The following is an 18,392-nucleotide window of genomic DNA, read 5'->3' as shown; positions in this document are numbered from 1 at the left end:
ACAAGACCAGTTCCCTACCACAGGACCATGACTGCCCCTAATTTGCAAGATACATCATACATATACAAGTAATTAACAGTAACTAGTGAAGCTTCCCAACAGCTTCCCAGCAAACTTAACTCCAAACCCAACTCTTAACCCTAGTCCTGTCCCTATAATAGACACATTATTTATTAAACACATTACAGACTGTACCCATAAACCAGACAAAAAAAAAAAAAAACCCAGCTTCATGTGAATTTGGAATCATTTATTAATATTTAGATTCACATTGAACAGTAGCTAATGCACTGATCAGCCAGAGGCTGCAGAGAACAATTCATACAAAAAATATTTTAAACAGTATCCGGACACACACACACACACACACACACACACACACACCCATGTGTGGTTCATCCTAGGCAGCGCGGACACCAAAGAAAGGCAGAGCTCTAATGAAGGTGTCCAGGCGGTTGGTGAAGAGTTCACTCTGCAGCGTCTCCCCCAGCACACACAGAGGATTCCTCACTACACAATCCACATAAACCTACAGAAGGAGGCAGAGGGCGTTTTCATCTGTACGCCCGACTCGTTCTGCGACAGACACATTCTCTCTGTACTGTATATTAATTGAATGTATGCGCATGCACACACCCACCGTGCTGTATATCTGATGCAGGATGTCTCTGCAGTTGGGGACACCCAGGTCTGTGTTCATCACCAGCCGGATGCCTGTTGGAGTCTCATAGTAGTGGAGTTTATAACGACTCGTCTGGAAGGACATAAATCCTTCTTTCCTGGCGTGGAATGCTCAAGGAAGCAACAGACACAACTGCAGAACACAAACACGTTTCACACAAGCCACACACACACAACCTAAACACACACCACGGATCTGCTGTGGAGACAAACACTACAGCTATAATGTCCCAAAGCCTGGGCTCTCCTGCAGCAATAATGTCCCCAAAGTCCCATTTCATGTCCAGTTAAAGGATACATATCGAGGGGAGACATCTTGCTGACAAAGGACCGAATGGAAAACAGCATTCCATACATGAGCTTGAACTCCTAAACATAACACAAAAGCTAAGACTCATACACACAAAACACAAACAGCTGAATCTCATACACAAACGAGCTCGCTCACACACACACACACACACACACACACACACACACACGAGTCTCACAGCTACTGCGAAGGGAGAATCGTGTGTGCTTGGTGGTCTTTGACTTCACCTCCTCTTTAGAAATCCCCGCTTGCTTCTTCCTGTTCCACTCACTGTAGTGCAGGCAGGTGCCGTTGCGGTCAAATATGTACAGATTATGCACCGTCATCTGCAAGACCCAAGATCACGGATCAGTCACCATCATCGCCTGTTCTATAGCTTCATATTAATACTCACAAACAGCAATGCCATCTTAGCCCATGTTTAATGTATCGACACGGTGTAAGTGAATTCCTGATCTGTTTGTGACCCTTAATTTGACTATTCTGAACAAACACGCACTGGTCCAACACACATCACACACAACATAAAACACACACATTCAAATAAAACACCCCGGTGCAGCACGACCATGTCGCGGGAGGTGTTGTGGTAGTGTCGGTGTTGTGTTTTAGTGTTGTATTTTAGAGTGTTAATGTTGTGTTTTAGTGTGTTAGTGTTGTATTGTAGAGTGTTAATGTTGTATTTTAGTGTTTAGTGTTGTGTAGAGACGCATCTGTTTACCTTGTTCTAGCCAAACGCTTCCGTGTTCATTCAGAAGGACCTCCAACGGGTTGAAAAAAATGCATATTCAATATTGCCTGAAAAAGCTTATTTCTTTTTGTTTATATATATATAGAACATGCCACATATTGACATCGATTCGATGAATATTTATTACTATTACAAACATTTTGTTATATGATTTATGTTTATTTGTTCGTCAAACACAAACATGTTACGAGGTTTCTGTAACAGGCATAATCTTTAGACACCTTCCTCCCGAGAAGGACCCGCTTGGCCAGCGGACCCAAACAGTAGATCAAGATGGCGTCGCCGGCGGTGAGGCGCGTGCAGCGCGGATCCGTTAGTGATTCATCACCGGACTGGAGGCGCCGGGCCGTCAGCACCGGGGTGAGGAGACCCGGTATCTCCTTTAATCAGTAGACCAAACTTAGTCACGTAGGAAACTAACCGTAGCGGGCACGCGCGTCCGTTTTAGCTGTATGAGACTGTCAGGATGAGACAGATCAGCAGAGAGAGAGAGAGAGAGGGAGAGAGGGAGAGAGAGGGAGAGAGAGAGAGAGAGGGAGAAAGAGAGAGAGAGAGAGAGGGAGAAAGAGAGAGAGGGGGAGAGAGAGAGAGGAGCTCTCGGTGGGGTACTGTGTGGTTCTGGAGAGAGAGGGGCTCTCTGCGGGGTACTGTGTGGTTCTGGAGAGAGAGGGGCTCTCAGCGGGGTACTGTGTGGTTCTGGAGAGAGAGAGGGGCTCTTTGCGGGGTACTGTGTGGTTCTGGAGAGAGAGAGGGGCTCTTTGCGGGGTACTGTGCGGTTCTGGAGAGAGAGGGGCTCTCAGCAGGGTACTGTGCGGTTCTGGAGAGAGAGAGAGGGGCTCTCAGCAGGGTACTGTGGGGTTCTGGGGAGAGGGGGGGGGGGGAGAGAGAGTGTTCTGTCCCGTACACTTGCAGCGAGACCCGGTTGGTCAACATTTTAATTCTCTTTTGCGCCACAAGGGGCACCCTTGCTACATTTGTACATTTGGAGATTAGAAAACGGCCATTCGAGCACAAAAAATAAATCTTCATATCACCTGTGAGCCTTGGCAAATCATAATCTGTAAGTGTAAGAACCACACAATAGCTTGTCGTATGTCAAATAGCTTTTTTTGTCTGTTTGATTGTAGTTTCTTTCACGATTCAGTTCTGTTTATGTTAGTTTTGGCTAAAGGGCACGTAAATGTTCATTTGTGTAATGACTTGTGACAGTATGTTTATGGAAGTGTATTTATTTTATGACAAACATTTATGTACATTGTCAATTCTCGTTTTGTTACAGTTTTACAGTAAAAAGGGTCTCAGTAAAGAACAAAACAACGTCACATCGTCTCATCATTGCTGAGTCCTTTAATGTTTAGCTCGCTGTCTAGGTTGATTACAGAACAGTTAACTGAGGGCAGAAGAGAGAGAGAGGCTCTCGGTGGGGTACTGTGCGGTTCTGGAGAGAGAGAGAGAGGCTCTCGGTGGGGTACTGTGCGGTTCTGGAGAGAGAGAGAGAGAGGCTCTCGGTGGGGTACTGTGTGGTTCTGGAGAGAGAGAGAGGCTCTCGGTGGGGTACTGTGTGGTTCTGGAGAGAGAGAGGCTTTCGGTGGGGTACTGTATGGTTCTGGAGAGAAAGTGGGGCTCTCGGCGGGGTACTGTGTGGTTCTGGAGAGAGAGGGGGGCTCTCGGCGGGGTACTGTGTGGTTCTGGAGAGAGAGAGGGGCTCTCAGCAGGGTACTGTGGGGTTCTGGGGAGGGGGGGGGAGAGAGGCTCTCGGTGGGGTACTGTGCGGTTCTGGAGAGAGAGAGAGGCTCTCGGCGGGGTACTGTGTGGTTCTGGAGAGAGAGAGGGGCTCTCGGCGGGGTACTGTGTGGTCCTGGAGAGAGAGGGGCTCTCGGCGGGGTACTGTGTGGTTCTGGGGAGAGAGAGTGGGGCTGTCCGTGGAGTATTGTGTGGTTCTGGAGCAGGGGCGGACTGGCATACATTGCTACCGGGGATTTCCCCGGTGGGCCGATGGGTTAGTGGGCCGCCGGGCCGCTGGCCGCCGGTGGTTTAACTCAGCCCGTGGAGGAGCCACTGCCGCGCACTGCGGCCCCGGCCCGTAGTCACGCTGCTGTTTAACTGTGTCTATTACCTCCCCCGCTCCAGTCAGGCAAACCTGCTCAGCGCGGCCGCGGTCTGAGCCTGTAAACACATGAACGAGTTGGACCGGACTGGGCCAGCTGGTGCGGGCTGACAGTATGCAGCGGAGATCAGAAAAAAACCAACTTGTCCCAGAAAATACGGGCCGGACTACGAAAACATACAGCAGTTTAAATTGTAAATAACATGTTATTTTAAATGTACTGCTGTCGCCTCTGCAACGTCTAAGGCACCATGTACAAATTACCTTAACACGGTTAACACGGACGCAAGTGGCGGTCCTAAAGGTTCCAGAGCACTGCGCACTGCGTTTTTTTAAAGCTATTGAAATTCTTAGATTAAAACTAACCACCACAAATAGGTAAGAGGAAGAAATACCCACGTTAGAGTTGTAGGTTGTTCTTTAGGATGCACTTTGCGTGCACTTGTTTGGTGGTCTTATGGTGGACTATTTAACAACTTGTTTGGTGGTCTTATGGTGGACTATTTAAAAGCCAATATTGTAATCATATTATTGCTGGAATTAATATTGTCCATATGACAATAAACGCCGTCATATACACTACATGCCATGTATAGATTCATATACAGTATACACACACACACACACACACACACACACACATATATATATATATATATATATATATATATATATATATATATATATATATATATATATATATATATATATATATAGTGGGCCAGTCTCCCGGGCCACTTTTTCTCCCCAGTCCGCCCCTGTTCTGGAGAGAGAGTGGGGCTCTGGGCGGGGTACTGTGTGGTTCTAGCGAGAGAGAGAGTGGGGCTGTCCGTGAAGTATTGTGTGGTTCTGGAGAGAGAGCGGGCTCACCTCACCCTCACTCTGCACTTGACTTTTGGGTATTTGCTACGCTTACTACATTTTACTTGGTATCGCCAATAGGGGTGCAGGAAAAAATCTATTCGAGCTCGAATCGCGTTTCTAATATTGAACGATTCAGAATCGATTCTCATATTTTTTTTTTAATCGATTTTTTTTTTTCGGGTGTGTGTGTGTGCCTTCTCAGCCACCGTAGTGCTAGGCAAAACAAGGAAACAGCTTTGACTATGTGCAGGCATGCTAGTAAAGCTACAGCGGGTTGTGTAGTGTACGGTATTTGTTGTTGCGCCGCTATGAAGTCCAAACGGCTCTGCGGTCCACAGCAACCATTTGGAAACACTTTAGATTTTACCGTCAACCCGGCCCGGGTTAGAATGGGCTTGATCGTTTGCACACCCATAAAGACACTACAGATGATATTCAGAAGTTACAATGATTATAACTCCTGGTAAAATAAAGTTAAAATAAAAATACTTAGTTCATTGAGCACTCTAGTTTTGTCCTAACTAGATATTTAGACATAATACTGCTGTAATACTGCGAAGTCATGTGGTCAGAGGTGAATGATGGATAAAGTCTAGCTCTTATTTATGCATAGAAACATAAATCAACAATATAATCTGTAGCGTCTTTATGCGGATAAACGAGGGGAGTCTGAATTCAACACAACACACAAGCCAAATCTGTCACACATGAAATGCTACAGGCCCCGTTCAGATCAGAAACCGTTCAGTTAAATGTGTTCAGTTCAGTAGATATATGCGGCTTTTAGAAAATACATACCCATTTTATTAATGTAACAGCACTTTTATTTTTGGAAGCACTTTCATATATTTTTTATTTTTGTGATTTGTTAAGGAAAAACGTGTAATTTTGTTTCTGGAAGTGGCATGTTCTCAGAAACAGGCAGCTAGCCTAAGCCTAATTCTTGTACGAAGCAATTTGTTGTTTTTACAGAAAGAGCAGTATTTTTGTATAATAAAATTTTTGAGTAGTGGCCAGTTCTGGCACCTAGCCTAAGCCTACCAATTTTATTTACTTTACTACAGTTTTATTAGTTTAATGTAGTGTTCTGAGTGTCAGCCTCAAACAGACATGTTGTCTTGGATTTACCTTTGTGTGTTTACATTATTGCAATATGTTGATAAAACCTTTACAATTATAATATCTTTATAAATGTACTCTGCTTTCATGCCAGCAGACCGGAGTAGCTCGTTTTGAATTGAGAATAGTTTTTGAATCGGAAAATAATCGTTTTTTTAATCGAATCGTTGGGATATGAAAGAATCGGGAAGAAATCGAATTGTTACCCCAAGAATCGATTCTGAATCGAATCGTGGGATTCCCAAAGATTCGCAGGCCTAATCGCCAACTCTGTGGTTAACTAGCTATGCCAGCTAGCTATGTTAGCAGTGTAGCTAAGTCATATAACCCAGGTAGGTTGCAGTGACGTATTTAAACTTTTGGGACCGTGAGCTAACTGCTTGTTCTGAAGTAATTCCTCTTACCATAAGTAAGTAGCTACAGCATAAAACCTCGACCTCGTATTGTACCAGTTAGTAACCAGTGTTGGTAACGGGATAATATAATTAATTACTTTTCCTGTCGTTACAACGCCGTTGACGTTACTGGTCATTAAAAGCGGTGTGTTACTATATATTGATATACTAACAGTAATGCAAGCGGACCCCTGCCCAGGCTAGTGAGGAGTAACAGATCTCGATAGGTCACAGTTATCTGTGTAACACCTGTTTAACTTAACAAGACAGTAAGGCTAAGGCAGCGTTATGGTAGCCAATCAGAGCCAGTGTTTTTACATGTGCGCCGAAGCACAACCAGTGACGCACCAAACGGAGAAGAGGCAGAAATGGCGAGTCAGGAGCAAGCTGAAGAAAAATTAGCATTTTCAAGGTGGCGATATAAACATTATTTAAGAAAATACTTGAAGTTCCTGAATGTCTACCAGACTGGGTATTTGATTTATTTAATTAAGAATAGAGGTTTTATTGTTAAGTTTACTTCTTTTGTGAACAAACCAGTTGTCTCAGGTTGAGAGAATTTAATTTAATTTGATAGATACTAGAGCGAACTAGTAACTCATTGAATCATAGATGTGGATCAGAGGTAAATAAACTAGATTTTTTTCGGCGTGAGATATCGGAAGTGTGGCGTGAGAGCGTGTGAAGACGGTCAAATGCGTGTCTCACGCTCAATGTGTGAGAGTTGGCAACCCTGTAAATGCACTTTATATAGTGTAACTGTTTACTTTTATTTTTTTTTTTTACAAAGATTTGGGATTTTAAAGGATTTTATCCTGCACTGGTCTGTTGATGTGCAATAAATATCAAAAGTTAAACACCTTTCTGATCTACTCATTTCAACTGACTGTGAAAACTGCTTTTTCAAAAAATCCTTATTCATTGGCATATAACTTTTTTTTACTGTAATGCAAATAGTTACTTTCCCTGGTAACGAGTTACTTTTATTATAGAGTAATTCAGTTACTAACTCAGTTACTTTTTTGAACAAGTAGTGAGTAACTATAACTAATTACTTTTTTAAAGAAACGTTCCTAACACTGTTAGTAACACACAACTGGTTCTACCTGTGCAGACCACTATCATGGCCGTGGAGTTTGATGGGGGAGTTGTAATTGGCGCAGATTCTCGAACCACCACAGGGTAAGTTCATGTTCAGCCTCACACTATATGCCCGTGATATTAAAGTTAATGTTAAGCTTTCATACGCCACAGATTTAACAGTCCTTAAACGTGTTGTGTGCAGTGCATACGTAGCTAACAGGGTGACGGACAAGCTCACCCCAATTCATCACTCCATCTTCTGCTGTCGGTCCGGGTCTGCAGCTGACACTCAGGCCATCGCTGACGCCGTCACCTACCAGCTGGGCTTCCACGGGTACGTGTAACTCAAACTCTCACGTCAGAGTTCAGTTATTAGATCTCACAGTTTTCCTTCTGCTCCATACAGTATTGAACTGAACGAGCCCCCATTGGTCCAGACAGCTGCTAATCTCTTTAGAGAGATGTGCTATAGGTACAGGGAGGAGCTAATGGCAGGGATCATTGTGGCTGGCTGGGACAGACGGAGGGGTGGGCAGGTGAGTGCTGCTTTGACAAAGCCCTCATGTATACACCCCCACCCTCCTCCCCCCTCACACCCTCCTCCCCCCTCACACCCTCCACACCCTGCTCCCCCACACCCTCCTCCCTCACACCCTCCCCCACACCCTCCTCCCCCCTCACACCCTCCTCCTCCCCCTCACCCCCCCACCCTCCTCCTCCTCCTCCTCCCTCCACACCCTCCCTCACACCCTCCTCACTCACACCCTCCTCCCCCCTCACACCCTCCTCCCCCACACCCTCCTCCTCCCCCACACCCTCCCTCACACCCTCCTCCTCCCCCACACCCTCCCTCACCCCTCCCCCACACCCTGGTGTGTGTGTGTGGCAGGTGTACACTGTGCCTGTGGGGGGGATGCTGACCAGGCAGCCAGTGTGTGTGGGAGGATCTGGTAGCAGCTACATCTACGGCTTTGTGGACTCCAGCTACAGAGCCGGCATGAGCAAGGACGACTGTCTACAGTTCACTGCACAAGGTTGGTAAGAGAGGGGGGGCATAGAAGAGAGGGGGAGGTGTGTGTGTGTGTGTGTGTGTGTGTAAGAGGCAGAGAGCTGACGTGTGTGTTGTGTTGTGTCCAGCGCTGTCTCTGGCCATGGAGAGAGACGGGTCCAGTGGTGGAGTGGTGAGGCTCGCCGTCATCTCTGAGAACGGCGTAGAGAGGCACGTGATCACCGGGAAATAACTCCCGTAATTGTGTAGTTTGAAAACATTGTATTTTGTTTATAAAAAAATGCTGCAATAAAATGGATGATGTAATTTCCTCCTGTGATTATTTGAGTGAAAGAGTTTTAATAATAGTCTTTGTTTGTATAGCACCTTTCATACATAATGCTTTACAGAATTAATATAAGAAAAACACAATAAAAATAACATGGCAACACTTAGAATAATAATTAGAATAATAAACAAAATGTAATTAAGAAAAATGTGATAAAGTAATAAAATAATTAACCATCAAAGTTCCTTAACTAAATACGAATCTAAACAGGTTTTGAGGCTCTTCTTGAAGGGATTAAAAGCTTTCATGTAATTGTTAAATCACATTCTATGTCATTCTAAGACTGGCGCTTACATTAAAAAAAAATCTCAGTGGTATTGGCGATAACGGGCAGAGGCCCCAAGGTCATATATACAATGATCTCTCCCCCAGTTTATCCTGGTATTGACTTGAGACTTGATTTAGACTCCAGCCTAAAGTCTTGTGACTTAATTTGGACTTGTATTTTGTGACTTTTTTTTTTTTGTGAACATCTCAGTCATCTGTCTGTCAATCTGTCTATTTCTCTGTCTATCTAAAGTATGCTGAACACAGGCCAGAGATTTAAAGGTTTAATAATTTCTTCACCAGTCTTGTACTGTAATGATTTAAAATGTGCTGCAAAATATGAAAGTCACATCCATTACACGTGGGTTGAAGTAGTCATGGTTAAGACGAGGCGCCATGCGGTCTCGGGAAACAGAGGGTTCTATTACTGTCATGTCAGCACAAGCTACACCTACATACCTGACAGAGATGACAGACTTGTATTAACATCTCGAAACACTTAAAGCATAGAAACAAAAAGAACACAAGGAAAAATGAACACACAACAACACACTAGAACTGCTGCTAGAAATCGTCCTTCAGACGCAAGAGCTGCTACTCACACCTGTGCAGCAGCTCCGCCAGGTGTGTGTCACTCGTGCAGGTGTGGGCGGAGTCAGTGAGGCTCTGTTCTCCTTCTAATGACAGACACGTTTGGCCTCCTACTCCTCTCCTCCTCCACCCTCCTCCCCCCTCCTCCCCTCTTCCACTCCTCCTCCACTCATCAACCATTCTCCCACCAACCACTCTATTCCCCCTTTCCTGTCTTCCACTACACTCCCTCTCTCCTCCCTGAGGATCAGACTGTACCGTGTCTTCCTTCTTTCCTCCTCCCCTCTCATCCCTTCTTCTTTCCCTGCCTGCTTCAGTTGCCAGCTCTCCTCCACTTGATTCCATCCTTCTATCTCTTCCTCTCGGCTTATCACCCTATACAAGGTCTTCCTGAACACTTCTTTTGTGTCTGCTGCTGTGGTCTCTTTCTCCCTCTCTCCCTCCCTCTCTCCCTCCCTCTCTCCCCCTCTCTCTCTCTGCTCAGACACCCCTAGCCTATCTTCTTCCTCTTTCGTTTTAGATGCGAGGTCATTTTCTCTTGCGTCTCCGTTGTCATCCTTTACTCCTCCTGCCCTGTCATCTCCTTCTTGTCCTTTTGAGATGAACAGAACTGACCGAAACACCGCTTGTGTCTCTCGAATCTGCTCTGGGGGTAAGAACACCACCCCCTCTGGCTGTCCACTGGGTCCTGCCCCACCTATACCTTTTCCCCCGTCCGTAGCGCGGTATGCCTGCAGGGCGACGGACCCACCACAGGCAGCAGTGTGGCGCTGTTCTCGGAGTGGCCTGTAGAGGGCGCTGTAGGTGCGTAAGAGCCACAGGAGCAGCATGCAGCAGCAGATACCTGAAAGAACACAAAGTGGCAACAGCCCAGCAAACAGCCACCAGCACCACAGTCCCCGCACACCACGCTCCAGACCCGCCCCCACTAGGGGCAGCCTGGCCTGGGCAGTGTGAGAGGAGGGGGCACTAGATGACCTGTGTGTAATCCAGACGTAGGACACGGTGTAGGGAAGGGTGGAGGTGGGAAATGATGCACTGGGTGTAGCAGATGGACTAAATGTTGATGGTTTAATTGTTGTTTTAGTTGCTGGTTTAACAATCATTAAGGTTGTGGTGGGTTCAGTATGTTTGCTTGTGCTCCTGGATGTTGTTTGGGTGGATGTTTGGGTGGGGAGAAAGTGCCAGAAATCCCCCCTGACGACACCCCTCCCATGCCCCCTGGGTGTGGCCATGGGAGTGTTAGTGGGCATGGCCATGAGGGTGTTCGAGGATGTGGCCATGGGAGTGTTAGTGTGTGTCTCATTAGGTATGGCCATGGTTGTCAACATGAGGTTGTTAGTGGGTGTGGCCATGTGGGTGTTAGTGGGCGTGGCCATGATGGTGTCAGTAGGCATGTCTGAGTTGCAGTAGTCTTCCTTTTTCAGATCAATAATGGGCTGGCCATTCAGGTGTTGTGGCCTTGCACACACCACGCTCTCTGGACTGTTCTCCAGCGTGGTGGGGCCAGTGTGTTGGTATATGTTGTGAGCCTGGTCCTCCAGGTAGAGCTGCAGGTAGCTCGCCTCACAGCTGCACTGCCACGGATTCCGGGACAGGTAGACGTAGGGCAGGTCAGGCTTTGAGGAGAAGAACCCATCAGGCATGGTCTGCACGTAATTATCTTCCAGGTCAAAGGTCTTGAGGTTGGGTGAGGAGACGTGTTCGAGCAGCCGGAGGGGGAGGACGGTGAGCTGGTTCCGTGACAGGTTGATGACCTCTAGGTGTGGAAGGTCAGCGAAGGTGGAATCATGAAGGGAGTGAAGAGCGTTTCCATCCAGGTAAACCTCCATAAGTCTGGGGGTGGAGCTGAAGACCCGGCTCCCTAAACCCCTCAGCCTGTTATTGGACAACCGCAACACGCTCAGGTTTCCAAGCACTGGACCTGAGAGAGACCATGCAAGTGCAAGGAATTCAACCATGAGGAATTTGAAGACATTTTTATTGATGTCAGCATTATGATGTATTCCTGTAGTAAGATCTCTTGTTGTGCAAACTGTTCAATGTCAATAAACGAGTATTTTACTCTTAAATACTCTAACCAAAACACTTTAGTGTTCAGTACTCTAACCATAGTAGTTCACTTTTAAACACTAATTGTAGTATAAATAAATTAACTTGTGAAATGTACTTGATGAACATTTTCATAATCATTATGTAAATATTATGAGGAAAGGTCTACATGTCTTTATAAATAAATGTAAATATTTTAACAAGGGAAGGCTTGTACACTCAACTGCCACTTTATTAGGAACACCTGTTCAACTGCTCATTAACACAAATGTTAAATCAGCCAATCACATGGCAGCAGCTCAATGCATTTAGTCATGTAGACATGACCAAGACGATCTGCTGCAGTTCAAACTGAACATCAGAATGGAGAAGAAAGGTGATTTAAGTGACTTTGAACGTGGCTTGGTTGTTGGTGCCAGACGGGCTGGTCCGAGTATTTCAGAAACTGCTGATCTACTGGGATTTTCACCCACAACCATCTCTAGGGTTTACAGAGAATGGTCAGAAAAAGAGAAAATAAGCCTCCAGTAAGCCTCAGTTCTGTGGACGCAAATGCCTTGTGGATGTGCAGCTGACAAATCTGCAGCAACTGTGTGATGATATCATGTTAATATGAACCAGACTCTCTGAGGAATGTTTCCAGTACCTTGTTGAGTCTGCCATGATGGATTAAGGCAGTTCTGAAGTCAAAAAGGGGGTCCAACCTGGTACTAACAAGGTGCAAGATATACCTAATAAAGTGGCCGGTGAGTGTATGTCATTATAAATAAATATTGTAATGAGGGAAGATGTGTCATTATAAACATACATTTGATAATGAGGGAAGGTCTGCATGTCATTATAATAAATATAAATATTATTATGAGGGAAGGTCTGCATGTCATTATAATAAATATAAATATTATTATGAGGGAAGGTCTGCATGTCATTATAATAAATATTAATATTATTATGAGGGAAGGTCTGCATGTCATTATGTGTAAACTGACAGTGAAAGTTTGTTTTTACAGACCATATTGAGCAGCTTTATATAAAAGCCCAACCCCAGCACCAGTGCATATTAGTGGTGCTCACCTGGCGGGTCAATTACACTGATGTGGTTCTGACTCACCTGGTGGGTCAATTACACTGACGTGGTTCTGACTCACCTGGTGGTTCAGTTATACTGATGTGGTTCTGACTCACCTGGTGGATCAATTACACTGATGTGGTTCTGACTCACCTGGCGGGTCAATTATACTGATGTGGTTCTCACTCAGGTCCAGCTCGTGCAGGTGTGTGAATGCGCTATAGGTGACCCAGGAGAGCAGCATGAACTGGTTCTGAGTAAGAACCAAAACCTGTGTGGTTAAATCTATCCCATCAGGCACTGCACTTAGACTTTGAGCCACGCAGCTCACACGAGGTCGGTGGTCTTTGTTCCTGTCGCTGTGGCAACCACTGCTTGTAATGACGAAGCACCGAGAAATGAGGAAGAGGACGGTGAAGAGGAGCATTCTGACAAAGAAGAGATGTGACATTAAACCTGTAAACAACACACCTGTAAACAATAACCCTCTAAGAATTAACCCTGTACATCGGGGGTGTCAATCTCAAGGCCCTCGGACCAATTTTGGCCCACCACGTCATTTTTGTGGCCCACGAGAACTTTAAAAGCCTAATTGTCCAAAATAAAAGTCAAATACATGCAGTGACCAAAAACTACATTTCCCACAATTATGTTGCCTGTGAAGTGACGGCATCGCAACACTGTAGTGTCATGTGATTTTTCTAATAAGTGTAATTGAGAAATGGGTCATTCCAGGATTTTGGTACATTTCAGGGGTGGTAACTTTTGCTCATTTTTGATCATTTTAAATCATATATTTATTATCTACAGGTTATAAACTATCAAAAAGTTTGATTTGTCAATCTCAGATATGGAAGAAGTTTTTTCTTTATTAGATTGGTGTGCAGTAAATTGGTATGCAGTAACAGGGTTGCGACTAACAGGGTTGTAAATTTAGGCTAAGTTGTGGTCTACCCCAGGAACAGATGCTCACTGTAAAATTTAGCTATGTATACAAGATCAAGGACAAATATGGTTATATAAGTATATAAAGTAAATTTTGACTCTACTCAATATTAGTCTTACAATATGAGGAACAGGGTTGCATTCACTGAGTGACACACACAACTTGGACAAACATATTTTGGAAAAAAACCTTGAAAATTGTTAGAGCACTTACCATTTTTCTTGCCATGTGGGCAGGAAATGTCCTTGTGATGCAAATACCTTTGTGCTAGTACACAAATATTTTTAACCCTTTCTCTGCCAGATAAAATTCTTTATGGTAACAGGGCTGCGCGCATATTGTGGGACACAACTTAATAGTGTAAAAACTGACATGCAATACAATGTAGACCAAAGAAGTTGTTTTCATAAGTAAAGAAGATGCATTTCAACAATATACAAGAGGAAGTAATTTATTTAGAGCTTAATTTAATTGTTAAATTTGGCAAAGGATTTGGTCACCCAATGTGTGGGACAAGAGAAAATGGCAATTTTTTGAGGTGGTTCAAAGGTATTCGGTCTTTTGAATAATATCTAAGGTGCTTATTTTTCCACCAAATTTTACAGTTTGTCTTATAACAAGTACAATGTTAAAAAAATAGTCATTTAGATATTTTGGATATGTACATTTGAAATTTAATTGGTGGGACAGGAAATGTACCAAAATCCTGGAATGACCCAAATACAAATAATGCTCCCAAAAATGTCCAGGAAGAGAAACATTGATGCAGATAGAAGGATGTTTCAAGAAAGATGAGAAAGGGAATACGTGTTTGTGCTTCAAGAAGATAAAATGGTGTGTCTTTTGTGTTATGAAGCGGTGGCAGTTATCAAAGAGTACAACCAGCGTCGGCATTTTGAGACCAAATATGGAGCTAATATGCCAAAATTAGGCATAAAGAAAAACAACAAATTGCCAAAGAATTAAAAGGCAAACTGTGATCGCAACAGAATGTGTTCACAACCACAAACGAAGCGGCAGTAAAAGCTGCTTTGTTGTGACAATGGCCTGCGCTTCAGTCTTTTTCAGAGGGAGCATTTTCGAAACACAAATCTTTGACTATAAGCATAAAGCTATTTTCACAGTTATTTGATATTTCAAATTCTGAACAAAGTAAATGTGATATCTTTGATGTTATTTTTCTTTATTCACTTGGATAGTTTGATTAATGTGGAGTAATGTGGGTTTCATAATCAAATTAAAAGTATTTGTTATAATAACAGAGCAACAATCAAACATTTTTTACATCTTTGCAAATATATCTGTAATATTTGTAACTTGAATAAGTAATAAATGCAGTTATTTAACATTAAGGAGTAGTTACATTTATAAGTTGCCTGCGGTGAAAATGAGTTTGACACCCCTGCTATAAATGATACACCTGTAAACAATAAACCTGTAAACAATAACCCTGTAAACATTAAACCTGTAAACAATAACCCTATAAACACTAACCCTATAAACACTAACCCTGTAAACATTAACCCTGTAAACAATAACCCTATAAACACTAACCCTGTAAACATTAAACCTGTAAACAATAACCCTATAAACATTAACCCTGTAAACATTAACCCTGTAAACATTAACCCTTTAAACAATAACCCTGTAAACATTAAACCTGTAAACAATAACCCTATAAACACTAACCCTGTAAACATTAACCCTGTAAACAATAACCTTGTAAACAACAACCCTGTAAACAGTATTTTAGGCATAAGCTGCTATCTCACTATTTACATAACTAAAGTCATAAACTTTCAATTTATTTAAACAAAATCTAACTTGTCTAATAATTTTTATTCATGCACACTACACATTATAATTAACACATTAAAATTAAGGTTCTTGAGGGTAAATGAGCTCCATACACACCCTAACAATAACCCCCTAAACCTAACCCTAAACCATACACACCTGCTCAGTGCTGTGATGAACACGTCTCTCCTGCTGCTGAATAACTGTGCACTCTCATCTCCTGCTGTGTTTTTAATAGCAGTTCATTATCATTTGAGTCCATGTTTCCTTTATGGACCCTGATAAGTTCACTTCCTTCAGTGAGTTATTTATTCTCAGTTAACCCCCGTCACCCTCTGTACGAGACCGTGGGTGATGTGAGCAGCTCCCTCAGTCAGAAACACCCTCGCTGAAGAATCGAGCTTTCATAGGTCATCCATCCCAACAGCAGTGAGACTGTATAACGCATCATGATGTCATGAGTCACTTGATGCCATCATTTATGCGCACAGTGTACTTTACATATGGTACATATACACTCACCGGCCACTTTATTAGGTAAATAAAGTGTTTATACCTTTATTAGTTGCTGCAGATTTGTCAGCTGTACATCCATGATGTGAATCTCCCGTTCCACCACATCCCAAAGTTATAAACAGTTATAAACAAACATGGTGTCAATTTTCACTGCTATGCAGATGACAACTTTACATATCAGCCAAACCTGATGACAAATTCAGTTTAGGAAAAATTGAGGCCTGTGTAAGAGATATTAAATGCTGGATGTCTCTAAACTTCCTCCAACTAAATGAGGACAAAACAGAAGTTCTCCTCCTGGGCCATAAGGCCTCAAAACAGAAAATTCCAGATCTAATGCTTAATCTCGCAGACTACCCCATTACACCTGGCACAGTAGCCAAAAACCTAGGCGTCATACTCGACTCTGACCTATCATTTGATAAATACATAGATAATACTACTAGGATAGCTTTTCTACATCTCCGCAACATTGCCAAGTTAAGAAATGCATTATCACAGGATGATGCAGAAAAATTGGTGCATGCCTTTGTTAGCTCTAGACTAGACTACTGCAATTCACTACTGTCAGGATGTTCAAATAGGAATTTAAATAGTTCAAAATGCCACATATCAGTCCAGTCCTATCAGCCCTGCATTGGCTCCCAGTTAAATTCCGTATTGACTTTAAAATTCTTTTATTAACTTATAAATCACTGCACGGGCTTACTCCTGAATACCTCCAGGAACTTATTTCCTACTATGAACCCCCACGTCCACTAAGATCACAGGGTGCTGGTCTTTTATTAGTTCTAAAAATTAACAAGGTAACAGCAGGGGGAAGAGCCTTTTCTTATAAGGCCCCCCAGCTTTGGAATGCTCTTCCTAAATGCGTCCGGGACTCTGACACAGTCACAATCTTTAAATCTAGGTTGAAACCCACTTATTTAGTCTAGCGTTTGATAATTAATATCCCCCTTAGATAAAGGTACAGATCCAGGGGTTCATAGACGAAGGGTTTTATGGTAGACTGGGGTGCTGGTGCTGTCATCCTGTCACTGCTCGTGGTCACTCAAGTTTGTTGACAGTGCAGTGGATGGATGCCATTGTCTCAGAATGCCCCCAAGTCTATGTTACCTTCTGGTTTTGCCTTTTTTAGCTAGGCTATAATAATTTAACTTGGTGCCGGAGTTGCTGCCACACTCCAGAAATGTTTATAATTTTACCTGTCCTGTACATGTCCTCATACAGTGCTAATTTTCCCTGTTTCATTTCTCCACATGGCTGCCCGCCTGCTCGAGGAATAATGAGATGAGGAGAGACAAGCGATCCATACTGGGCCAGCCACCTCCTGCCTAACCGGATGCCTACACCAAGATGGACATTATTACATCTTTTTCCTTTTCTTTCTCTTCTTTCTGTCTATATTGTTGTTGTTGTCATGGTGACCGGTGTCGGCCAGAGGAGGATGGGTTCCCCCCCTGAGTCTTGGTTCCTCTCAAGGTTTCTTCCTCATGCAAAAAAACTAGGGAGTTTTTCCTTGCCACTGTCGCCTTTGGCTTGCTCACTGGGGGCTAGGACTCGGCACTTGTAAAGCTGCTTTGTGACAACAACTGTTGTAAAAAGCGCTATATAAATAAAATTTGATTTGATTTTGATTTGATTTGATTTTGAAAAGTGCTCTATTGGACTGAGATCTGGTGACTGTGGAGGCCATTTGAGTACAGTGAACTCATTGTCATGTTCAAGAAACCAGTCTGAGATGATTTGTGCTTTATGACATGGCATGTTGTCCTGCTGGAAGTAGCCATCAGAAGATGGGTACACTGTGGTCATAAAGGGATGGACATGGTCAGCAACAATACTCAGGAAGGCTGTGACATTGACATGATGCTCAATTGGTACTAATGGGCCCAAAGTGTACCAGGAAAATATCCCCCACACTACTACACCACTACCACCAGCCTGAACCATTGATACAAGGCAGGATGGATCCATGCTTTCATGTTGTTGATGCCAAATTCTACCATCTGAATGTCACAGCAGAAATCAAGACTCATCAGACCAGGATTGTAGCCTCAGTTTCCTGTTCTTAGCTGACAGGAGTGGCACCCGGTGTGGTCTTCTGCTGCTGTAGACCATCCGCCTCAAGGTTTGATGTGTTGTGCGTTCAGAGATGCTCTTCTGCATGTCTCTGTTGTAACGGCTGGTTATTATGCCGTTCTATCAACTTGAACCAGTCTGGCCATTCTCCTCTGACCTCTGACATCAACAAGGCATTTACGCCCACAGAACTGCCGCTCACTGGATATTTTCTCTTTTTCGGACCATTCACTGTAAACCCTAGAGATGGTTGTGCATGAAAATCCCAGGGCAGAAACACAAGGATGAAGACATGAATGGGGGAAGGATAATACACTTATAAACAGAAAAAGCAACACTAACAAAGGGCAGACAACACTGTTGGCAAAGCAAAAGATGAAAGGAACAAACAGATAACCCCCTAGACACCGGCAGTGGATTAA

At 43.6% G+C, this 18,392-nt stretch overlaps 3 protein-coding genes across 5 annotated transcripts; 1 reads left to right on the top strand and 2 right to left on the bottom strand.

Moving 5' to 3' along the window:
- Positions 1 to 229: 229 nt before the first annotated feature.
- LOC143486819 (trafficking protein particle complex subunit 1-like) lies at positions 230 to 1,767 on the bottom strand. 2 transcript variants are annotated; one of them, XM_076986272.1, is made up of 5 exons: positions 1,716 to 1,767; positions 1,222 to 1,320; positions 980 to 1,050; positions 641 to 779; positions 230 to 529 (listed from the first exon to the last, which is right to left on the bottom strand). In XM_076986272.1, exons 2-5 carry the CDS (start codon positions 1,318 to 1,320, stop codon positions 401 to 403), a joined length of 438 nt encoding a protein of 145 aa, XP_076842387.1. In that variant the 5' UTR covers positions 1,716 to 1,767; the 3' UTR covers positions 230 to 400. The 2 variants fall into 2 exon arrangements, with proteins under 2 accessions (XP_076842387.1, XP_076842388.1); XM_076986273.1 differs by lacking the exon at positions 1,716 to 1,767 and adding an exon at positions 1,532 to 1,707.
- Positions 1,768 to 1,967: 200 nt separating this feature from the next.
- LOC143486817 (proteasome subunit beta type-6-like) lies at positions 1,968 to 8,620 on the top strand. Of its 2 annotated transcripts, none has more exons than XM_076986270.1 (6): positions 1,968 to 2,105; positions 7,345 to 7,412; positions 7,516 to 7,647; positions 7,720 to 7,849; positions 8,203 to 8,347; positions 8,451 to 8,620. In XM_076986270.1, the coding sequence occupies exons 1-6, from the start codon at positions 2,019 to 2,021 to the stop codon at positions 8,552 to 8,554; spliced, it is 666 nt and encodes a 221-aa protein (XP_076842385.1). In that variant the 5' UTR covers positions 1,968 to 2,018; the 3' UTR covers positions 8,555 to 8,620. The 2 variants fall into 2 exon arrangements, with proteins under 2 accessions (XP_076842385.1, XP_076842386.1); XM_076986271.1 differs by lacking the exon at positions 1,968 to 2,105 and adding an exon at positions 2,655 to 2,805.
- A 426-nt stretch (positions 8,621 to 9,046) lies between these two features.
- LOC143486816 (uncharacterized) lies at positions 9,047 to 16,605 on the bottom strand. Its single transcript, XM_076986269.1, has 3 exons — positions 15,532 to 16,605; positions 12,783 to 13,057; positions 9,047 to 11,432 (listed from the first exon to the last, which is right to left on the bottom strand). The coding sequence occupies exons 2-3, from the start codon at positions 13,054 to 13,056 to the stop codon at positions 9,619 to 9,621; spliced, it is 2,088 nt and encodes a 695-aa protein (XP_076842384.1). The 5' UTR covers position 13,057; positions 15,532 to 16,605; the 3' UTR covers positions 9,047 to 9,618.
- Positions 16,606 to 18,392: the final 1,787 nt, after the last annotated feature.

The sequence above is a fragment of the Brachyhypopomus gauderio genome, unplaced genomic scaffold, assembly GCF_052324685.1.
Source record: "Brachyhypopomus gauderio isolate BG-103 unplaced genomic scaffold, BGAUD_0.2 sc45, whole genome shotgun sequence".
Taxonomy (NCBI): domain Eukaryota; kingdom Metazoa; phylum Chordata; class Actinopteri; order Gymnotiformes; family Hypopomidae; genus Brachyhypopomus; species Brachyhypopomus gauderio.
The sequence above is the reverse complement of the archived record's forward strand: the minus strand, read 5'-3'. Positions and strand labels throughout refer to the sequence as shown.

Bases quoted from the DNA above. Each gene is read 5' to 3' on its own strand.
- LOC143486817 (XM_076986270.1), top strand. From the start codon at position 2,019: ATGGCGTCGCCGGCGGTGAGGCGCGTGCAGCGCGGATCCGTTAGTGAT. The intron at 2,106-7,344 runs GTGAGGAGACCC...CTACCTGTGCAG, and splicing joins GCCGGGCCGTCAGCACCGGG to ACCACTATCATGGCCGTGGA. The intron at 7,413-7,515 runs GTAAGTTCATGT...TGTTGTGTGCAG, and splicing joins GATTCTCGAACCACCACAGG to TGCATACGTAGCTAACAGGG.
- LOC143486819 (XM_076986272.1), bottom strand. From the start codon at position 1,320: ATGACGGTGCATAATCTGTACATATTTGACCGCAACGGCACCTGCCTG. The intron at 780-979 runs GTATCCTTTAAC...ATTCCACGCCAG, and splicing joins AAGATGTCTCCCCTCGATAT to GAAAGAAGGATTTATGTCCT. The intron at 530-640 runs GTGGGTGTGTGC...CTCCTTCTGTAG, and splicing joins TGCATCAGATATACAGCACG to GTTTATGTGGATTGTGTAGT.
- LOC143486816 (XM_076986269.1), bottom strand. From the start codon at position 13,056: ATGCTCCTCTTCACCGTCCTCTTCCTCATTTCTCGGTGCTTCGTCATT. The intron at 11,433-12,782 runs GTGAGTCAGAAC...GGTCTCTCTCAG, and splicing joins CAGTATAATTGACCCGCCAG to GTCCAGTGCTTGGAAACCTG.